At 43.3% G+C, this 18,116-nt stretch overlaps 1 protein-coding gene across 1 annotated transcript; it reads right to left on the bottom strand.

Annotated features, from left to right (window-relative positions):
* Positions 1-4,707: 4,707 nt before the first annotated feature.
* On the bottom strand, positions 4,708-12,661 carry LOC118775706 (trafficking regulator of GLUT4 1-like). The gene is made up of 3 exons (XM_036525748.1): positions 12,200-12,661; positions 5,627-5,753; positions 4,708-5,401 (listed from the first exon to the last, which is right to left on the bottom strand). Exons 1-3 carry the CDS (start codon positions 12,605-12,607, stop codon positions 5,391-5,393), a joined length of 546 nt encoding a protein of 181 aa, XP_036381641.1. The 5' UTR covers positions 12,608-12,661; the 3' UTR covers positions 4,708-5,390.
* Between the last annotated feature and the right edge of the window lie 5,455 nt (positions 12,662-18,116).

Here is an 18,116-nt window from a genome sequence, read left to right as displayed (position 1 = left end):
GGCTTTTTAGCTAAGGTCAGCCAAGTGATCAGCCAAAAAGAAAGACTGGTCATATCCTTTTCTGTTTAGTGAATGGAAAAAGGGGTTTGAGTATTTTAGTTAGCCTGGTGGTACAAAGGGAAATTTTCAGTTATTTAAAATTGCTTATTTATAATTAGCTAACTGCCATAGATTAGTCTGCCAGGTAGACTCATCCTTGGGTATCCCTGTTACATCACGTCCACTCACATATGGTTTGCCCTCAAAAATCGGAGGTGTGCAGTGAAGTGTTATTACCTGCTAGGACAAAGGCTACTCAGCTGCTGCCATCAAGTAGCCTGACTGATTATGTGGCCCTCCAGGACCAGGGTAGAGTAGCCCTACAGGCACTGCGGCCCTCCAGGACCAGGGTAGAGTAGCCCTGCAGGCACTGCAGCCCGCTAGGACAGTGGACATTAAAGGGGAGAGGCAGGGCCTGGGAGGCACTGGGGATGTTGAGTGGTCCTCTCCTGGGCCTAGTTTTGACTGAGGAGGTGCTGTTTTGCCATTGTGGGTCTGATACAGCAAAATATAAATGTGGTTTTCCACATGATATGAATATACTACTGTAGAATAGGACTGGATTCTGAGAACGTCGGGTAGTTGAACTGCATCGATGCATTGATTGACATGAAGTATTTGCTGGCTGATGGCTTGGTTCATCTATATTTTTGAGCTGGCAGTATCTTAGGCTGTGTACTTGGTGGGGTCTGCAGGGCTCGTCAGACTCATGGCACGAGATCGTCGCTCTGTGCGCGAAGCCCCGCTTCCTCAGAAAACTCTCATCCTCTCAGCATCACGGTACACCATCACCCTGACAGACGTGGGGCGAGTCCCGTGTTGAGTTCACCGCAGGCTCCACGAGCAAAGAATGAACCTCTGTTTATTAATGATCATATATTTACCTCCTTTACTGTACCTAAACTGTAACATAAAATAAATTGTTAATTAAAACGTATTTTCACAAATGGAGTCTTTTATCAAAGCTGCAGTGGGTTAAGCTCAACGGTATACGGGGGTAATGAGGGGTTATTTTCTGTGTGGTGTTTGTAGATTGAGGGCCAGACAGGGTCTTGGGGGATGCTGTAGGTTGGTCAGAGTCACCTCATTTCTCCACTCTCAGCTCCCTGGGACTCGTGGGTCCCTATGAGTTGCTCAGATCAACTCAGGTGCTCAACATTTGCCTCTCAACATTCCCATAGGTGCACAATGGGAACTGTAGTGTGGTAATTGGTCGCAGCTGGTATATGTGTATAATGGAGGATTGCACTTCCCTGCCTCATGCTGTTATGTAGGATCAGAGGGTAGTGCTGTGGTGATGACGTTAAATGCGTAACTGGCAGCTACTAAATGCAATATAAACAGATTGTGATCAAGCTCACCAGCGTCCTCCTGCATAAGAGGAAGCAGATCAACAAAATTCATAATAATTACACTACAGCATATGATGAAGGGACCCTACAAGTATTTGACCTTGTTGTGGTTGAAGAGTCAAGACCGAGCCATGATCCCAGCCATACTCAGAGCAACAGTAATGGACCTTGTGAAGAACTGAGGCTTGCAGTGGTCAGCACCTGGTCAGCTTGCACAACCCAGTGTTAGTATAAAAAGGCCAGCTGTTGCCTGAATTATGTGAGTATTCTGTAAAGAAAGCTGGTAAGTAAAGACCATGCATTATAAAAGACCATGTATGCATGTGTGAGGGGTATGCTTGTCAAATCTGTACATGTTAAGGACCTGACTACACCACTGCTGGAGTATTTGATTTGAGAGATACTGTAAGATATATTAACACTAATAGCCTTCAGTAATGAATCTCATGTTTACTTCTGTGTGTGTTTGCACGCAGGTGTATGCTCATACTGAGGCAGGGCAGGGGGTCTGTAAAAACTTCCTTGGACATGCATTATTCACAACATTGCCAACCAGGGTATGAATAATGAAGACAGAGAGAGTGTGTGTATGTGTTTTTGTGACTGTGTGTCTAGTCCACATGCGTGTGATTGTGAGAGAGGGGGCAGCAGTATGGTGTGTAACCAAAAGGTCTCTGGTTTGATTCTACGTTATGGCACTGCTATGGCACTATTTATGGAGGCACCCACAGTTGCCTCCATAAATATCCAGCTGTGTAAAGATAAAAGATAACATTGTAAGTTGCTTAAAATAAGAGTGGCTGCTAAATGACAATAATGTAATTTAATGAGTATGTTTGTCCATTCGTGAGTGTTTGTGAGAGTGTGTGCCTTTCTCTGAACTCTAAAAGATGCTCAGAGTCATTGGTTGACCATGCATGTTAAAGTTTATTCCAGGCATGCAGCAGGTATAGTACAAAGAAATGTGAACCATTGCATACCTATTCAAATGCTTCAGAAAACCAACTGAAAACCCATAAAGACTCAAAAAGTTTTTTTTTTTTTTTTTTTTTTTAAATGACACACGTGACAGCATGGAGGCACTTCAGCTAAGAGCAATGTTCGATTTGGCTTTACCTCAGAAATCATACAGGAGGATGAGAAGATGACCTAGACATGGCATGGATGGCCTGTTGTCTTTAATCTTGCAAACATACTTCTGTAATACTACCTACTACCTATTACTACCTTATTTGAGTCTACCACCAGCTGCTCTTTTCAGAGAGAGAGGTAGGTCAAGACCTGGGATTTTCCTGCTTGGGGTCTGCACCTGTGTGGCCCTGTGAATAGGGGACTGCAGGGCTAAGAGATAGCTTTACCTAGTTCTACTCAGCCACGGAGAAGATGCCTGTCTCCTTGTTTTACTTAAATTATTTATACAGGTTATACAGGTTTATACAGGTTATACAGGCTGGTGGGGGACAGCATTTCCCACATTTTTAAAGCGCATTTAGTCACCTTTGCAATGGCAGCAGTTCTGAGCTCTCAGAGGTGCACTGCCTGTACAACCTTTGTAGGTTGGCCTTTCCTAAAAGCTGGTGACATTACGTCCCAACTAAAGTCAGAAGATGAGAGACCTCCTCCCAGGCAAACATATTCAGACAACAGCTAAAATTTGTTCAGTGAAATTGGGACACTCCGCATCACTGAACGCCTTTTAAAATAACTACTGTCATTGGAAATGGTGAATGTTTTCTGTGTATTAAAAAAACACCAGATATGCCCCTGGTGTGCAGGAGTTTGAAAACCAAAAGCACTTCTGAATGCTAGAGAAAAAAGTTTTAATATTTGTCATCTTTTCATAGCTTTTCTCTTATCTAATCTGAACCACAAGTCTTTGGTCTAAAATAAACCCCAAAGAAACCTCACTTACAATGGCAGATTACATCACTCAGCAGAGATAGGTGGTTAGATTCTAAAGCAGGGGGGGAATTCTGAGAGTTTTGTGAGTGGTATGATGGGTTTAGGCCAGACTCCTGCACTGGGAGACCTCTGAAATGTGTAGATTAGGCCAGCGTTGCAAGCATTAGAGGGACACTTATGCCTCTTCAGTCAATAATAGCAAGTTGCGAATAGGGCCAGCACAGAGAACTCTCCTGTAAACTAATAATGAACCACAGCCCAGTTCCAGTAATGATCTTGCAGCAGTAGGTAACTGCTTTTGACTTGTAGCATCACATATGCAACAATCTCTCTCTCTCTCTCTCTCTCTCTCTCTCTCTTTCTCTCTCTCTCTCTCTCTCTACATTTATATATAACACATATATGATTAAAATGACTTGTGGCAAAGGCACAGCTACCACATCAAATGCAATCAAGCAAAAACGAATCGGCTGCTAACTGATGACTCATTTAAACTGGCATGTCTGTGGTTGGTTAATTATGTATGACAGCTAGAAACAGGATCAGGACCACTACCAGTTTAAAGGAAAGTTCCCTGCCGCCTGCATCTTTTTTGACAGAATGTAACTTCTTACTGTGATACCTGCGTTGTCACCTGTCTAGAGAGAATGGATGTGTTCAAACTCTCTTAGACAATTCAGACACTGTGCATATGTTGTCACGTGTATCAAAATTATTTTTTCTCATAAAGTATAAAGTACCCCCCACCCTCCACACCCCATAACTGCAGGCACTAGAGTCAGCATAGACTCGTTACACTGAAGGATATTACAGAAATCGGACAGTAGAGTTTTCCCCGAGCATGCCTATATAGTATAATACACTGAGCGTGGAGAGGGTGAGGATGGAATAAGTTAAAGATGGTGGGAGGAGGGTAGAAAAGGTTAGAGGAGGTTGGAGCAGGATGGAAATAGTTAGAGATAGAAGGAGGAGATTGGAGAAGGTTAGAAGAGGTTGTTTGTTTCTTAATCCACCAATCACCCACAGTTCAAAGTACATGGAGCGGCAGCATACTGTGGGTTCCAAACCCTCCGCTTCCTCTTTGTACTGCAGGGCAGCCAGTGTTTAATCTGCTGCCCTCACAGAGACCCCCTGTCCTCTGAGAAGGTTACCGTAGACCCTCAGCTGATGACCATTTCCTGGCTGGGTTGATATTCATTCTTATTGAATGTAATCAACTTAGGATGGTCATTCAGTGGAAGATTTGATCAATCGGTGGAAGACTGGGCAGGCCAGCTGTTTTTAGCTCCACCCATTGGGAAACATCCAATAAGGGTCTCTCATTGTGCTACACCCTGTATATAGTGTAGTAGTGAAGACATGGAAGATCTTGTTTCATCAACATCTAAGAATAAAAAGCATGCAGGTGGTCATTTTTCATAAAAAAATACAAAACAGCAAGCAATCCAAATCCCCCCCTCACACCGATGACTGCAAACAGCCTCGTTAACCACACAGACTCACCAGCACCCTTTTCAACTGTCCCAAACACTTTCCTTCATTCCTGCGGCCTACAGTGACTCCCGCACTCAAACCTTTTATAAAATATGTAGGATTACATACTGTAAATATTAGACCTGTATAATTGCATATGCTTTGAATGTAAGAAGTCACTCATAGATATAAGTAGATGAAGATTCCACCATGCAGAGATCTCTGCACAAGCCTCCACTCCCATTTGGGTGCCTTTCTGCGAATGCTGAGAGAACGCCGGACCTCAGCTCCATCTTCAGAGTCCACAGGTACACAGCGTGCTGTCATTGCTTTCCTCTTCCTCTCTGTGTGTTTTTTTTTTGTTCTGTTTCTTCAGGCAGATGTTAGCTACTGCATGCACATGTTGCTTTTTTAGCTTCTATTTTTTTGGTTGAATATTGGTTTCCCCATTGCCATGAATGGGCTGGTTACTTTCATTGAGGTGCAGGGGACTTTTGTTTTGGAAGGGACAGAACTTCTTTTTTTTTGCATCGTGTTCTCTGGTTTGTCAGATATATATTTATGTTATAGATGGATGGATCAAATTCGGCTCTTCATCCCTGTCCTCTGCTCCAACTGGTGTTCTCAGTTAGTCACTGATAGAAAAAGAGAGAGAGAGAAAAAATTATGCAAAAGTGTATTAAGAGTGTACAATGTCTCTAACACTGAACCCTGCTACTGTCATTCTCCATGGCCCATAGCTTTTAAAATAAGTCTATATATGTATGTGTGTGTTTGTGTGTGCGTGCATGTGTGTGTGTTTATGTTTATGCATGTGTAGATGTGTGTGTGTGTATGTGTGTGTGTGGACGTGTACATACCAGATACCACAATGTAGATGATGATGATGGCCAAGCCCAGGAAGATAGAGACAAAGCTGAGCAGTCGAGCCACGCGCCCCAGACGCCTCGCACCATCCACATCCCCCTGAGCAAGGCTGCTCCGAGACTACAGAGAGAGAGGGGGGGGGAGAGAACGTTACTTACATTACAGCACTCTGTCAGCAGAATCTGTTACACACTTACAGATGATCTGTTTCCACTGCTGGATATTTGGTGAAACACCTTGCTAAAGGGCAAAACAGCTGTGCCCCATCTGGGAATCAAAACTGCAGCCTCAGTCACCCCTCCTCCAAACACTGATACACACACGAATACACACCTCAACGCACAGATACACACCAGCACACACTGAAAGACACCAACACACACTTTAAAATGCATTGACAAAACTGTGCATACATACACACAGAAGACAGAGTTGCAACACAGCTATCAAAGTTACCACACACTTTACAATTCATTTCCCATATGCTTCCTGTGAAACCGTTGTTTTTAGGGGCAGCAGACCTGTTCCCCCATGGGAGGGAGGGTGTCTGGCAGAGAGCTGGTGGAGCCCCCTAGTGGCCATGGTGGATTCAGCGGTGCATAACTGAAAGCGTCAATCACGGACCCTGTCTTACACGCCTGCCTCCACCACCAGGAAACAGCTACAGTGCCATGCCTGTCCATTCAGTATTTATACATGTTCTTCAAACTGAAAAACAAACACATTAAAGTGCTTCTCACGAAGTATACAGGCCTGGGATTATGGCAAAGATCTGCTACACAGCGGCTAGATATTCAGATACCTGTGCTCCATCTGGTCATAATACAGAATGTGTGTGATGGTTGTGCACTGGCCCTGAGTGTGCATTAATCACTGCAGGTTTGCTCTGTGCTCTGTGGAGGGGGGCGCTGTCCTCGGTCCTGAAAGGCCTGTAGCTCTGTGTGTGTACGGGGGGTCAGTGGGTCAGAGCGGTTTATGCTTTGCGTTTGCTGCTCAGCCAGATGGGGGTGGGAACGTCAGCCAGCATGGTGTCACATTTCATACATGACCGAGAGCTCGGCAAGACACCTGACAAAAACAACACGCCCAGCAAAAACAACACACCCAGAAACACTTTCCTTCAGACTTTGTTCATATGAATATAATGAAATGAATCAAGATGCAGCTACATGTTTGCAATGCAAAAATCACTCCGTCTGAACGTATTGATGTCTCTTTGTTTTTGCCTAACACATTAAACCATCAGTCCTGTGGGTTTCCATCAGTGAATCCCTGACTGTGTCTAAGGTCGTTTGCATAGGGTTACACAGCAACAACACACAAAGGAAAAACTCTCTCTTTCTTTCTCTCTCTCTCTTATACACACACACACACACACACAACCATTCTCTCTGTCAATTCAATCAATTTCATCTCACTTTCCCCTCTCTCTCTCAAACACACACACACACACACACACACACACACACACAGTCTCTCACACACGTTCTCCCTTTTTCTATAACTCTCTTTCTCTCGCACATGCACATTCTCTCTCAACTCAGCCCAGTATGCTTTATTGTTATTATGATTCATATTCTATGAATATCACAACATATCATGACATATTTAATGCACACGGATCTGGTGTAATACTGTTGGGGGTCTTGAAACGCTAACGTTTGCAGGTAATAAAAAATCTTCTACAATTTCAAGGGAACAGTTATTCTCGTTATGGAAAAAGTGGAAGTGGAGGAGGACTCACAGTAGTAAAAACTATTTAATTACATGGTTTGTTTTATAATTTGATTGCCTATAGTTAACCAGAATCTGATTTACTGAAAGCTAGGAGGAGGTGGGCGTTTGAATACCATAACATTTTAAGCTTTTATCTTTTCAGAAGTGTTTTCCTCTTTATTTTGGCAACATTTTTTTAGCCAATTCCCGGTCAGGACCGTGTTACATGCAGAGACCAGGAATGGAAGTTTCACATTATTTAGAATGAGACCTGAAGATTACTCCACCAACACTAATTAATGTTAGCCATATTAAATAATGAAGAGGTTTTTTTCAATGCTTGTTTTGCACTATTATTGACTAATTGATTGATTGATTAGTTACATCATACAGCCTTTCCCCCTACACCACTTTTGTATTTACTTCAGCATTTTGAAATATAGACCTTCATGTCAGATTGAATCCAGTGTGTTTGACCAGCCAGTTGAGCTAATATTTTATTTCTACAACACTTTTGGGAAAAATGTTTTCTGTCATTTGTTATCTGTTTCTATGATTTCAATATCACAATACGAGAGGGGAATATGAGTCTGGCTGTTGTGATGGTGTTGATGTTTCAGATGTGATAACTGCAGTCATTTTCCCCTTTATAGACAGATTTGTTTCCATCATTTAATCATTTTATTGAAGTTTTGGGTTTTGATGGATTCTTTTGAGATTCATTTAATTGCTGAGCCCTGTCTATCTTTCCCTCCCCTCCCCCTCCCTCTCTCCCCTCCCCCTCCCTATCTCTCTCTCACACACACACACAGGGAGACATCCCCTCTCTCTCTCACACACACACAGGAGCTGCATGCAGATTGAAATCTCAGAGCTGTTGTCTCCTCCTAAGGCTCCATGCTATTGATTTCAGCTCCAGTCCCAAACAGAGACCACCTCAGCACCTTTACCAGGGAGCCAAAACACCTTCAGCAGAGTGCCTGAAAACCACATCTTTCCCATCCTCTACCACAGAGCATGGTCCATCCACCCTTTACCATAGAGCATATATCTCCTGAGCTCTATGCTCCCAGAACCTCCCCCCACACCAGCAGTCTCCCTTAGAGGAATGGGCCAGGTGTGAAGTAAGGAGCAATACAAACAGATCATAAGGGGAAAGGAGCAGAGGAGAGAAAGAGATGGAGAAGAGAGGAGGGGAAAACAGAAGATGAGAGGAGGAAATGAGCGATATTGAAACTCACAGCCCTGCTCGTCTCCCTCCGCCAGCGAGCGGTATTGATCTGCTGCCCGGGCAGGATAGTAGTATTTTTCTCTGGGAGGTGAAATTCTACCCTCGGCATCTCCAGTTTGGACATGTGCACACCACTTGACACCAGTACATTACATTTTTTTCTGCTGACAGACACTGTCGCTGACAGAGGAGTGCAGTCCTAAATCGCATACACTCTCTAACATGTTCACATTCTCTTTACTGGGGCAGCTGCAGTAATGGGCCCTAATGAGAGGCACTAATGCAGGATTCACACCAATGGGTCTCTCTGTTTCTCACTCTCCTTCCCCCTCGATTGCTTTCTTGCCTTCTCCCATTTCTCTCCCTCAGTTGAATGCAATATTTAATTCACTTTTTAGGCATTACATTTCCTGCTTTAAATATTACCAATATAAATATTACTAAAGTGTGGGATAGTATAGGCCTAATAATAAATGAATATAAAGTAAATAAATAACATACACATTTAAGTCAATTAACAGGTACACCAAATTGTGGTTATAATCATATTGGACTTGTGAAATGACAAAGTCATACTGATCAATAAAATTTATTTATATTTCCATTTCAGTATTACTTTAGTCATTACTCTCTCTCCTTCTCAGTCTATCCCTCACTCTCTCAGGCCTCTACAGTCATTAATAATGAAGACGAATGGCTAGTGCCCGTGGGAGTCTATGGAGGTCGGGGGATGGGGGATTGATAGGGGAAGAGACTGAAGAATTTTGTGGGTGTTAGAGGATGGAAGAGCATGTTGTGGGGGGAGTATGGATACACACACACACACATCTAGCAGGCCATATTTGTCAGTCAGATTAGGAGAGCGAGCAGGGTAGCCTTATTCCCCTGAGAGAGTGCTCCATGCAGTGAAGGCACTTCTCCACAGTAATGCTGAGTGACACCCTCTTACTGCACGTCTGGGCCTCTGAAATCCACTCCCCTCTCCTTCCTCCTCTCCCTCCTCCTCTCCCTCCTCTACCTCCTACCCCTTTTCTCTGGGTCTAGCAGGCACTGAGCTGCTTCTCTCCCCTCCCTCAAGAAAAAGCTATCTGCACAAGTTCATAATAAACAACAATTTAACAGGCGCCATTCGGCAATCATACTGCTGACCGTTTGCCCTCTAGTGGTGAAAAGTGATTCCTGCAAGAGCAGGGCAAATAGTCAGTCAGTGGGGGACTCTGCCTTGTGTCAGCACACTTCCACCTGTCACAGCCACAGATTGAAGGACTGTGAGATGTATCTCTCTGGGTGACCAAGAGCACTGCACAGGAGTGAGGCACTCAATAACAGGCAAGCCCCATCCTCACACATGTATGCACACACACACACACGCCCCCACAATAAGGCATCATCCCCCCACAGGGCTTATACAAATACCAAACAACCATAAATGACCTGGTTAATGATACACAGACTGCGTTCTGTTCACATAAAACACTGATCTTACACAAAGGAGGACCGTAGTGCAGACAGCTGATGCAATGTAACCAATATGGCCACCAATCTACTTTCTGACAGCAGCTAACAAAGGAACACTCCTTTACGGTGTCAGAAAAAAACACACCCACAGCACAGACAAGCTCCACCCAGTAACAATGGCCTTGCAAGTTCAACGCTGAGAGCATGAGCAAAATCACACACTGTACTCTCCCATGCCTAAATATGACGGAGCAGGGTCACTGGAGTTCACTTGGCTGTCCACTGCTTTTACAGCATGACTCCACGAAAAAAAGTCTAAATATCTTAATCATTTTAATCGCCTTGAACATAGCTCCAGCAAAAGCAGAAGGATCCAAACAAGTGGAAAGACAAAGGTGGTAGGATTATTTGAGGGGCTTTGTTTCTTCTGAATGATTCCTAAGTCTTGTCAGCACCTCCACCGCCAAGGCAGTGCCAGTGCATATATTTGCACTGACAAAGAACACACAGATTATAAGGGACTAATTTCATGAGCAAAATCAACTCAATCCACTGACTGTCCCCAGAAAACCTATACCTAGAGACATTTGCCAAGACCTTGCTCAATGTCCTCAGGCAATCAGCAGTTTGCACCTAAATAAAAATGAAGAAACTCAAAACTTTGGATACATTTTCAGAAAAAGTGAACATCTCAATACATCCCCCCCCCCCCCCCAATATTAACTTTCAGGGGTTCAAGGTAAGGGATTATTCATTTAAAATGCTTTGTGGACGATCTGTTCTGTGGTGTAGCCATTTGATTTTTTTCAACCGCGGAAAATATTTCCATTCGAATTTTAATAAATATTCTATCGTGTCCAGTTCAGTTGGACCATGCCGTTCTTGCAGACATTCTGTGAGTAGAACCAAGAGAGTCAAGCCAATCCTGCTGAATGTTGTCAATTCTGAAAGACAATTTAGATATTACATAAAACCATTTATGAATGCCATAAAGATATGCATGAGTGAAGATTAGAATATGCATATACATCAGTGAGTTTGTGAACTAGCACTGAATAAGTTGCATGATATTTAAAATATAAGTTATGTAAATTAAATGAAGTTAAGCAAAATATAATTTAGAGCAACATGCTGATCACTTGGTGACCAGGAGCCACAGATGCACTGGAGTGCCATGCCTGGAACAACACGTGCACACGTCTGCACACACACTTTCTCTTCTCTCGGCTGCTTTCCCTTACAGAGGCAGACATCACTTTTGCAGATATCACTCTCTTTGTTTTCTCTAACAGAGGAGGAAATCACTCTTTGTGTCCCTCACAAGCACACACACACACACACACACACACACACGCACACACACACCCAAACACACACACACACACACTCCTCCCGAGGGTGGTCTATACCTTCACTTGCTTGCGGTTAACATTTGAAAATGCCACACAAGGCCGCACAACTACAATGTACCGGTCCCGGTTCTCTGGGACCAGCGATTCCCCTGACAACCGCCACGCCTATCACGTGACCCGAAAGGCAGAGACGAGTTCAGAAGGCAAGCGATGCCACCCAACGTCTCTCAAAAGCGCTGATGGGAGGATAACGCCTCGCTTCTAAAAACAAACCCTTTTTCCCCCTGACAGTTGGGATCTTGCTACCCCCCCGGGTCCACTTCTGGCACAACTATTCGCAGGTCATCATACATAGTCAAAGCCTAACTATAATTACATAATCACCGAATCGTCCACCCAAATTAATACATTGAAATTGTTTCAATGAATCACCGAATATTTTGATCATCTTAATTCTGAGGTAAATATTATCTTGCATTACATTATTTATTGTATTCTGATTTGTATAAATCTCCCCCTAGAGTCTGTAATCGAAAAAAACCCACGGTTTCCCCCTGGACTACTCGAGTATTACAGTAGGTCAGTTCGTGTCCGGAGTTCGGATAGCGCTTAAATCAACTATTTCCGAGCACCTTTTGTAATCTGATTGCTTCATTCAAAAGCAGAAATTTCATTTAATTCACCACAAAAATACTATAGGTTAATTAGAAAACACAATTTCCCTGATAACGACCAAGTCGTTAAATGTACAAATTTGCAAATAATGAGGAAACGGGGGTGCTTCTTTCTGCTGGATAATACAAACTCACCATAATCGAGTACACCAGCGCAACGATGCTGACCGGCCAAAGAGGACAGAAGCATGAAAAAACGACCAAAAACAGATAGTCCCGAGGCTTGGACTGGTCCTTAGCGGTGTTCCCCAGAGAGGAGGTACGGCTTAAACTGACACGGGACGGGGAGAGAGGCGGCGCCCCGAGATGCCCCGCGGACCCCGACCTCACTGGCGAACTGTGTCCGTTTTGTTCAGCATCCAAGGATTTTACGCTCCCCATGTTGACTGCATAGGAGTTAGACAGCTTAAGGTTATTTTCGCGGGTGGGCTCCGTGGTCGTGATGCTGAGAAGTTTCTCTGTCTCCTGGGACTCCGTAGGCTGCGCACTGACACTTTCACCCAAGGTAGTTTTCTCAAACTCGGCATCTGTGTTGATCGCCATTTTTTAAAAAATCCAAAATAGTCCCTCTTTTAAAAAATCTTCCTCGTAATCGTATCAAATAACTATAGTAAGAGCAACAAAACGGTCCAGAATTCTGTTCAAATAGGCAACTTGTCCATACTTAACCAATGGTTTGATAAGTAATGTCCTTTAAATATATGCCCTATAGAATGTTTTAAGTTAATTTCGCAAAAGAAAAGTATAAAATATTTATTAACTGGGCGCTGATTTCTCAGAACATTTGAGCGTCAGTCACAAGACACGAAAGCCACAAAATAACCAAATACAATGGTTCACTGATCAATGTTTATCGCACTATCAGCAAACAGAGCAATCAGAAAAAATAATCTAACGAGTGGATAGGCATAAGCATTCTTCTGTGTCAATCGAATGCAAAAAATAGCTTCTGCTCCGCAGTTCCGTCCAATCCTCCGTGCTGAGACGATAAAAACGACCTCCTTTTTGTGCACGCGCTTTGTCCATCTACTGTACACGGGCAAGCCCAGAATGAAAAAAAAAAAACTCGTTCAGCCTCCAGTCCTGTTCCTCTTCTCCCGCGTTGCACCACTACAACCGAACTATCTACTAAGATTATTGTCTACCCATAAAAATCACTTTTCGTCACAAATCGAAAAAAGTAAAATGCAATTCTTGCCTCCAAGTATAGCCGCAACGCGCGCCGCGCTAAGAGCCACTAGCAATTAACGCTGCAGCAGTGCTGAGAGAGAGAGAGAGAGAGAGAGAGGGCAGAGTCTCTACCAGCAAGAGCGCACAGTGCGTCTTCGAACGGGGCATCAGCTCCAGTCAGCTGGAAAGCTGGCGCGTGTTGACGTCTGGACGGATCTTCTTTGCAGTAGGATCACTGCCTGCGTTCCCTCGGGAAATGCTGCAACACTGTTATGCCCTTTAACCTAAGAGTTTTTTTTTTCCTGTATGTGCTCTCTGGACATACAAATCGGCCACATTCCATTTTAGAATACTGACATCTCTGGTCCCTAGGATGCATATCTTCTTTCTCGTTAACCTAACATTATTTGGAAACTGGTGGCGTTCAGTTGAGAGCATTATTTAATCAATTTCAAGCAAATCAATTCTTCAAGCATTCTTGAACAAAATGAAAATAAATATGACTGTTTGTATGCTACAGGGATGTAATGGTTTTCATTATCCAATGATACAGAATTTTGTACGGCAAGCACGATTTCAGGATCTCCAAATGACTAAATTAGTTTTGTCGTATTGCGTGGTATTTGTTACTGTGACTGTATGTGATACCTTCTCTGCGGTTTTACCGGCGAGGCTTAATGCCCGCTGACCAGAGCAGCGCGCGGACCACGGGGATTCCTCGTGTTGCCAGTACTCTGTGTAGCCTGTGCGCTCACCGTAGCTGGTTTTAACCTCTATTGAAAGTTAAGCATCTCTTGTGAGTCATTTGCATCTCTCTCATCAGTTGGCTAACACTTCAGTAGTGTCAAGATATTTCCAGTTTTATGCCGTATTTACATATTTTACTATTGTGCTGTTTGAATGGTCTTACTGTACATTACTGACGGAATTTCTTAGTATGATCAAATACTAGTTATAGTAGTTCAAGAATTCAAAAGCATTTTTAAACGATTTTATAACACTGGACATTTTCACTTTACATCTCTGTGAGTGACATCACTGTGGTTTTGGTTTGATCAGACACCAGATCATTTCAGTTATTCTTTTTCTGTCGGAGAGTTGACTTTGGCCTGTCACAGAACAGGCATTGCATGCTTTGCTGTTGTTTGAATGCTGTTGCATGTCTTGACCAGCAATAACATGACTGAAGACAGTAGTGATTTCTCCAAAGCAGGAGTAACAGAAGCATGCTCACCAGAATGTATTCCTGTAAACGATGGATGGCAAAAGCAGACATTTGGTGAGTAACCTTGCTCACATATTTGTAGAGACAAATATGGGTGGGTGATAGTGATGTCCATAAATTTAGCTCAAACATGTTAGACATCTAAAGGTATCAGTTTTACCAATTTATTGAGCAATCTAACATTCAGTTTAAATGCCTATCACACTACAGTACCCAGAAATACAGGAAGCACACAGAGGGTAAGCAGTATTTCTCTCATATAGGTCTACTTCATACACTTTGCTGTCAAAAGCATCTTTTGAGGAGGAATCTGCTTACTTCCTGTGCTCAAGAGGTGCAACTCTGCCCACAGAGCTGGGAAGATAAAGCATTCCAAATTGTACCTTTGTGCACCTTTTTACCTCTGAGTACCTTTTTTTTTTTTTTTTTACTGTTGTGCACCTTTACACACCTTTGTCACCCATGAAGGAGGCCACATCTATTGAGGTTTGGCTGCAGTCCAGAGCCAGAGTTTCTGGCTGGAGTTCTTCTTGAGGGCCTAAGTAAAAATAAATAATATCATTATGATGTTCTGACTGGATCTAGATCTCCACAATTCAACTCAATACAACTCTGATCCTAAGCTTAAACCTCTAACCTTAACCCTTAACCTTAACTCTTAATCCTACCCCTACTCTAATCCTAACCCTACTCTTAACTCTAACCCTAACCCTAGAGGGATGGGCCGTTCTTCACCTTCAGTCCACAAGAGGTCCTCTTAATTTAACTTTGAAAGTGAAAAATTAACCTTAACCTAATGCCAAAACCAATCCTAACCTACCTAATAATTTAAAATGTCTTCTCGTGTAAACTGTCTTAACGTGATTTTAATCGTGTCTAAACACATTGATGATGTGTAGAAAACGATGGCCACAACAGACTGTGGTTTTTCAATCTTACGAATTCAGATCCAGCTCTGTCCTGCCGCCAGAACGATATGAGCTAATCCGTCATCCGTGTGGCGCCGAGATGCAGGATCCTCCGCTCAGAAGAAAATCGCGAGTTGTACATTAACGGAGGCTCGCAAGGCGCTTCTCCCCAGTCATTTCAATTTGTGTTTCGATGAAAACGCTTTGATGGAATACACTTCCGCACGAGGCCACGTCACTGAAAGCAGAAAACACTTTGTTGAGAGGCTCGTTTTTTTACTTCACATGTAGGCTATTTATCTAACGTGTTTGTTCATCTGCGTTGCTGAATATTTGGCCTTACATTATTTATTTTCCAATAGCCATAACAATAACGACGTGACGCCATGATTGAAGGCAATCATGTCTGTTGGTGAGATTGTGGCAATTGAATTGTTTAACTTAATCAAAGTGTAATAAATTAAGACACGTTGCCCACAAGTAGTGGCCTAACTAATTCTATTCTTTTTTTAGAAAGTCACAGTGTTCATGGAAATTAAAAGGTTGAGTGTTTTGGAAGGAAAATGAGGTCGATTTCTACTGACTACACTAGCAATGTACAGTACATAATATTAATGACAACAAAATACCTCAATCCTCTCCGTCACTGCAGTAGAGTTTATTCTGTAGAACGAGCGCCATCTAGAGGACGGAGATAAATACCGTCACTGCAGGGCAGAAAGATTTATGGGAAAGAGATTTACGAGTTCTATGCACGATGTTGGATTTCTCCTAGTGCCGCATTAATTCACGAGCTCACTTTCTGCCCTCATGGAAGGCTACCAGGAATGAGGTCACCCTCGCGTTTAAAGCGTGCACTCATATGATAACAGAACAGGATGCGAAATGAATATACTCTTGAAATAAATGAGCAGTGATGGCTGTTGTACTCCCACACCGTACTCCATAGCGGTGGTGGTATATTTAGAATGACATAATCCTATAAAAATTCTTAGTTAACGCCTCATGCAAAGGCTCCAGTCTGTCATATTAATACTATCTGTGATCTATGTTTCATTCCCCTCTTTGATAGCGCTGGTTCCTTCCTCTGAGTTCTGATTGATGTAACATTAATGAGTTTAAAACATAGATTTGATTAATTGATCCTTAATACATAAAACTTATTCTTGGAAGGGCTCCTTTCAAGCGTGGTCTGTATAAATCTGTCCTCTGCATGAACAGTGATGTGATAGAAATTTTGTTCTTTCACAGATCTGTCCTGGCTTGGACATGCGTTGTGGTGTTCTGTTGTATGCTGCCATGTTGTACTGCAGTGTTGGGCTGAGCGGTGATGTGCTGTGTTGGGCTGAGCAGTGATGTGCTGTGTTGGGTCATACTGGTGCTGAGTGCTCTGCATTGGGTTGTGTTGTATTGTGACTCAGATGGGATGTGCTGGCTTTTGCTCTGGACTGAGGCTGAAGCGTGGGGAGCGAGGACAGCATAGACTCAATTAGCATGAGCCAGGCATTCCTAAGGCATATTAGTCATTTTTATGACCTGATGTGACTGCCGTTTGAGGCTTATGAGGTACAGAGGACACTTCACTGACCCACTGCATCTTCTGTGAAGGCTTCTACCATCCCTCTTATGTGATGTTGTAAATGAAGATTTCTGAGCGTAGTTTCCCCTCTGACAGGTCGTTCAGACACACCCTGTGTCAGTGTGAATGACACCAGCATCAGCTGCATGCATGTAGAGCAGAACAACCCGCCGTGATGGAGAGCTCTGCACAGCTGCAGGCTCCACTACACCATCTCTGCCAATTAAATACTACTGCTAAGACTGTAATTGCATGGGCTTTTGCAAAGAAACTTACTAACATAATTATTATTAGTGGCAAAGGCTCTAGACTGTAGTGTTAACAATAGTGGTAGGAGTGGCTGTAACAGCAGTAGCAATAGTAATAGTAGTGGTAGCAGTAGGACCTGTAGTTGTGGTTCCCATAGCAGCCATAGTAGCAGTAGTAAGAGCAGTAGTAGTGGTTAGATCAGTAGCCACAGCAGTAGTAGCCATAGTGCCAATAGTTGCAGTATAACTGCAGTGGAAGTCATTTTGGTGGTAGTGGTGGTGCTGGTTGTGCAAGCATACAGATAATGGGACTGCAGTTGCATTAGCAGCAGACTGGCAGAGATACAGTGTGATAGTGGTAACAGGGAAAGTGGTCTAATATATGATTCTTGTTTTTGATGTTATGTGCAGTCAAATAACTGCAGACAGGCTAAAGGAAATATCATGGCAAAGTCCCCCCTGTGGTGTGGGGGGGGGGGGGGGGGGGGGGACTTTGGGGATGCCTGCACTCAGAGTGCCTGTATCATGCATGAACATGTTGTCACTGAGGCAATGTCTCACTCTTTGCTGAAGACAGAAGAAGTAGGGGGAGTTGCTGATCTAGTAGTAGCAAATATATCTGTGATGCTGGCAGCACAGCCCTCCTCATTACAGCACGTTCACACTCATCACAAGTTTCTGGAACATGGCAGGACTTCTCAGTTATGGGTAGTGTGACCACTGTGCCCCCTTGAGGACCAGAGATTTCCCCTCCTCCATACACAACAGGGCATTAAAGCAAGCTTAATGGCATGTAGCACTGACCTGGAATCAGGAATCAGTGATTTTTGGGGTTTCTGAGCATGTTGCTACTGAAAAGACAAGGGCAATGCAAGGCTGTAGATTATTGCTCATTTAAATGGACTGTGAAATGGATGGGAAA

The sequence above is a fragment of the Megalops cyprinoides genome, chromosome 3, assembly GCF_013368585.1.
Source record: "Megalops cyprinoides isolate fMegCyp1 chromosome 3, fMegCyp1.pri, whole genome shotgun sequence".
Taxonomy (NCBI): domain Eukaryota; kingdom Metazoa; phylum Chordata; class Actinopteri; order Elopiformes; family Megalopidae; genus Megalops; species Megalops cyprinoides.
This window is presented reverse-complemented; position numbering and strand designations above follow the sequence as displayed.

Bases quoted from the DNA above. Each gene is read 5' to 3' on its own strand.
- LOC118775706 (XM_036525748.1), bottom strand. From the start codon at position 12,607: ATGGCGATCAACACAGATGCCGAGTTTGAGAAAACTACCTTGGGTGAA. The intron at 5,754-12,199 runs GTGAGTTTGTAT...CTCTCTCTGTAG, and splicing joins CGCTGGTGTACTCGATTATG to TCTCGGAGCAGCCTTGCTCA.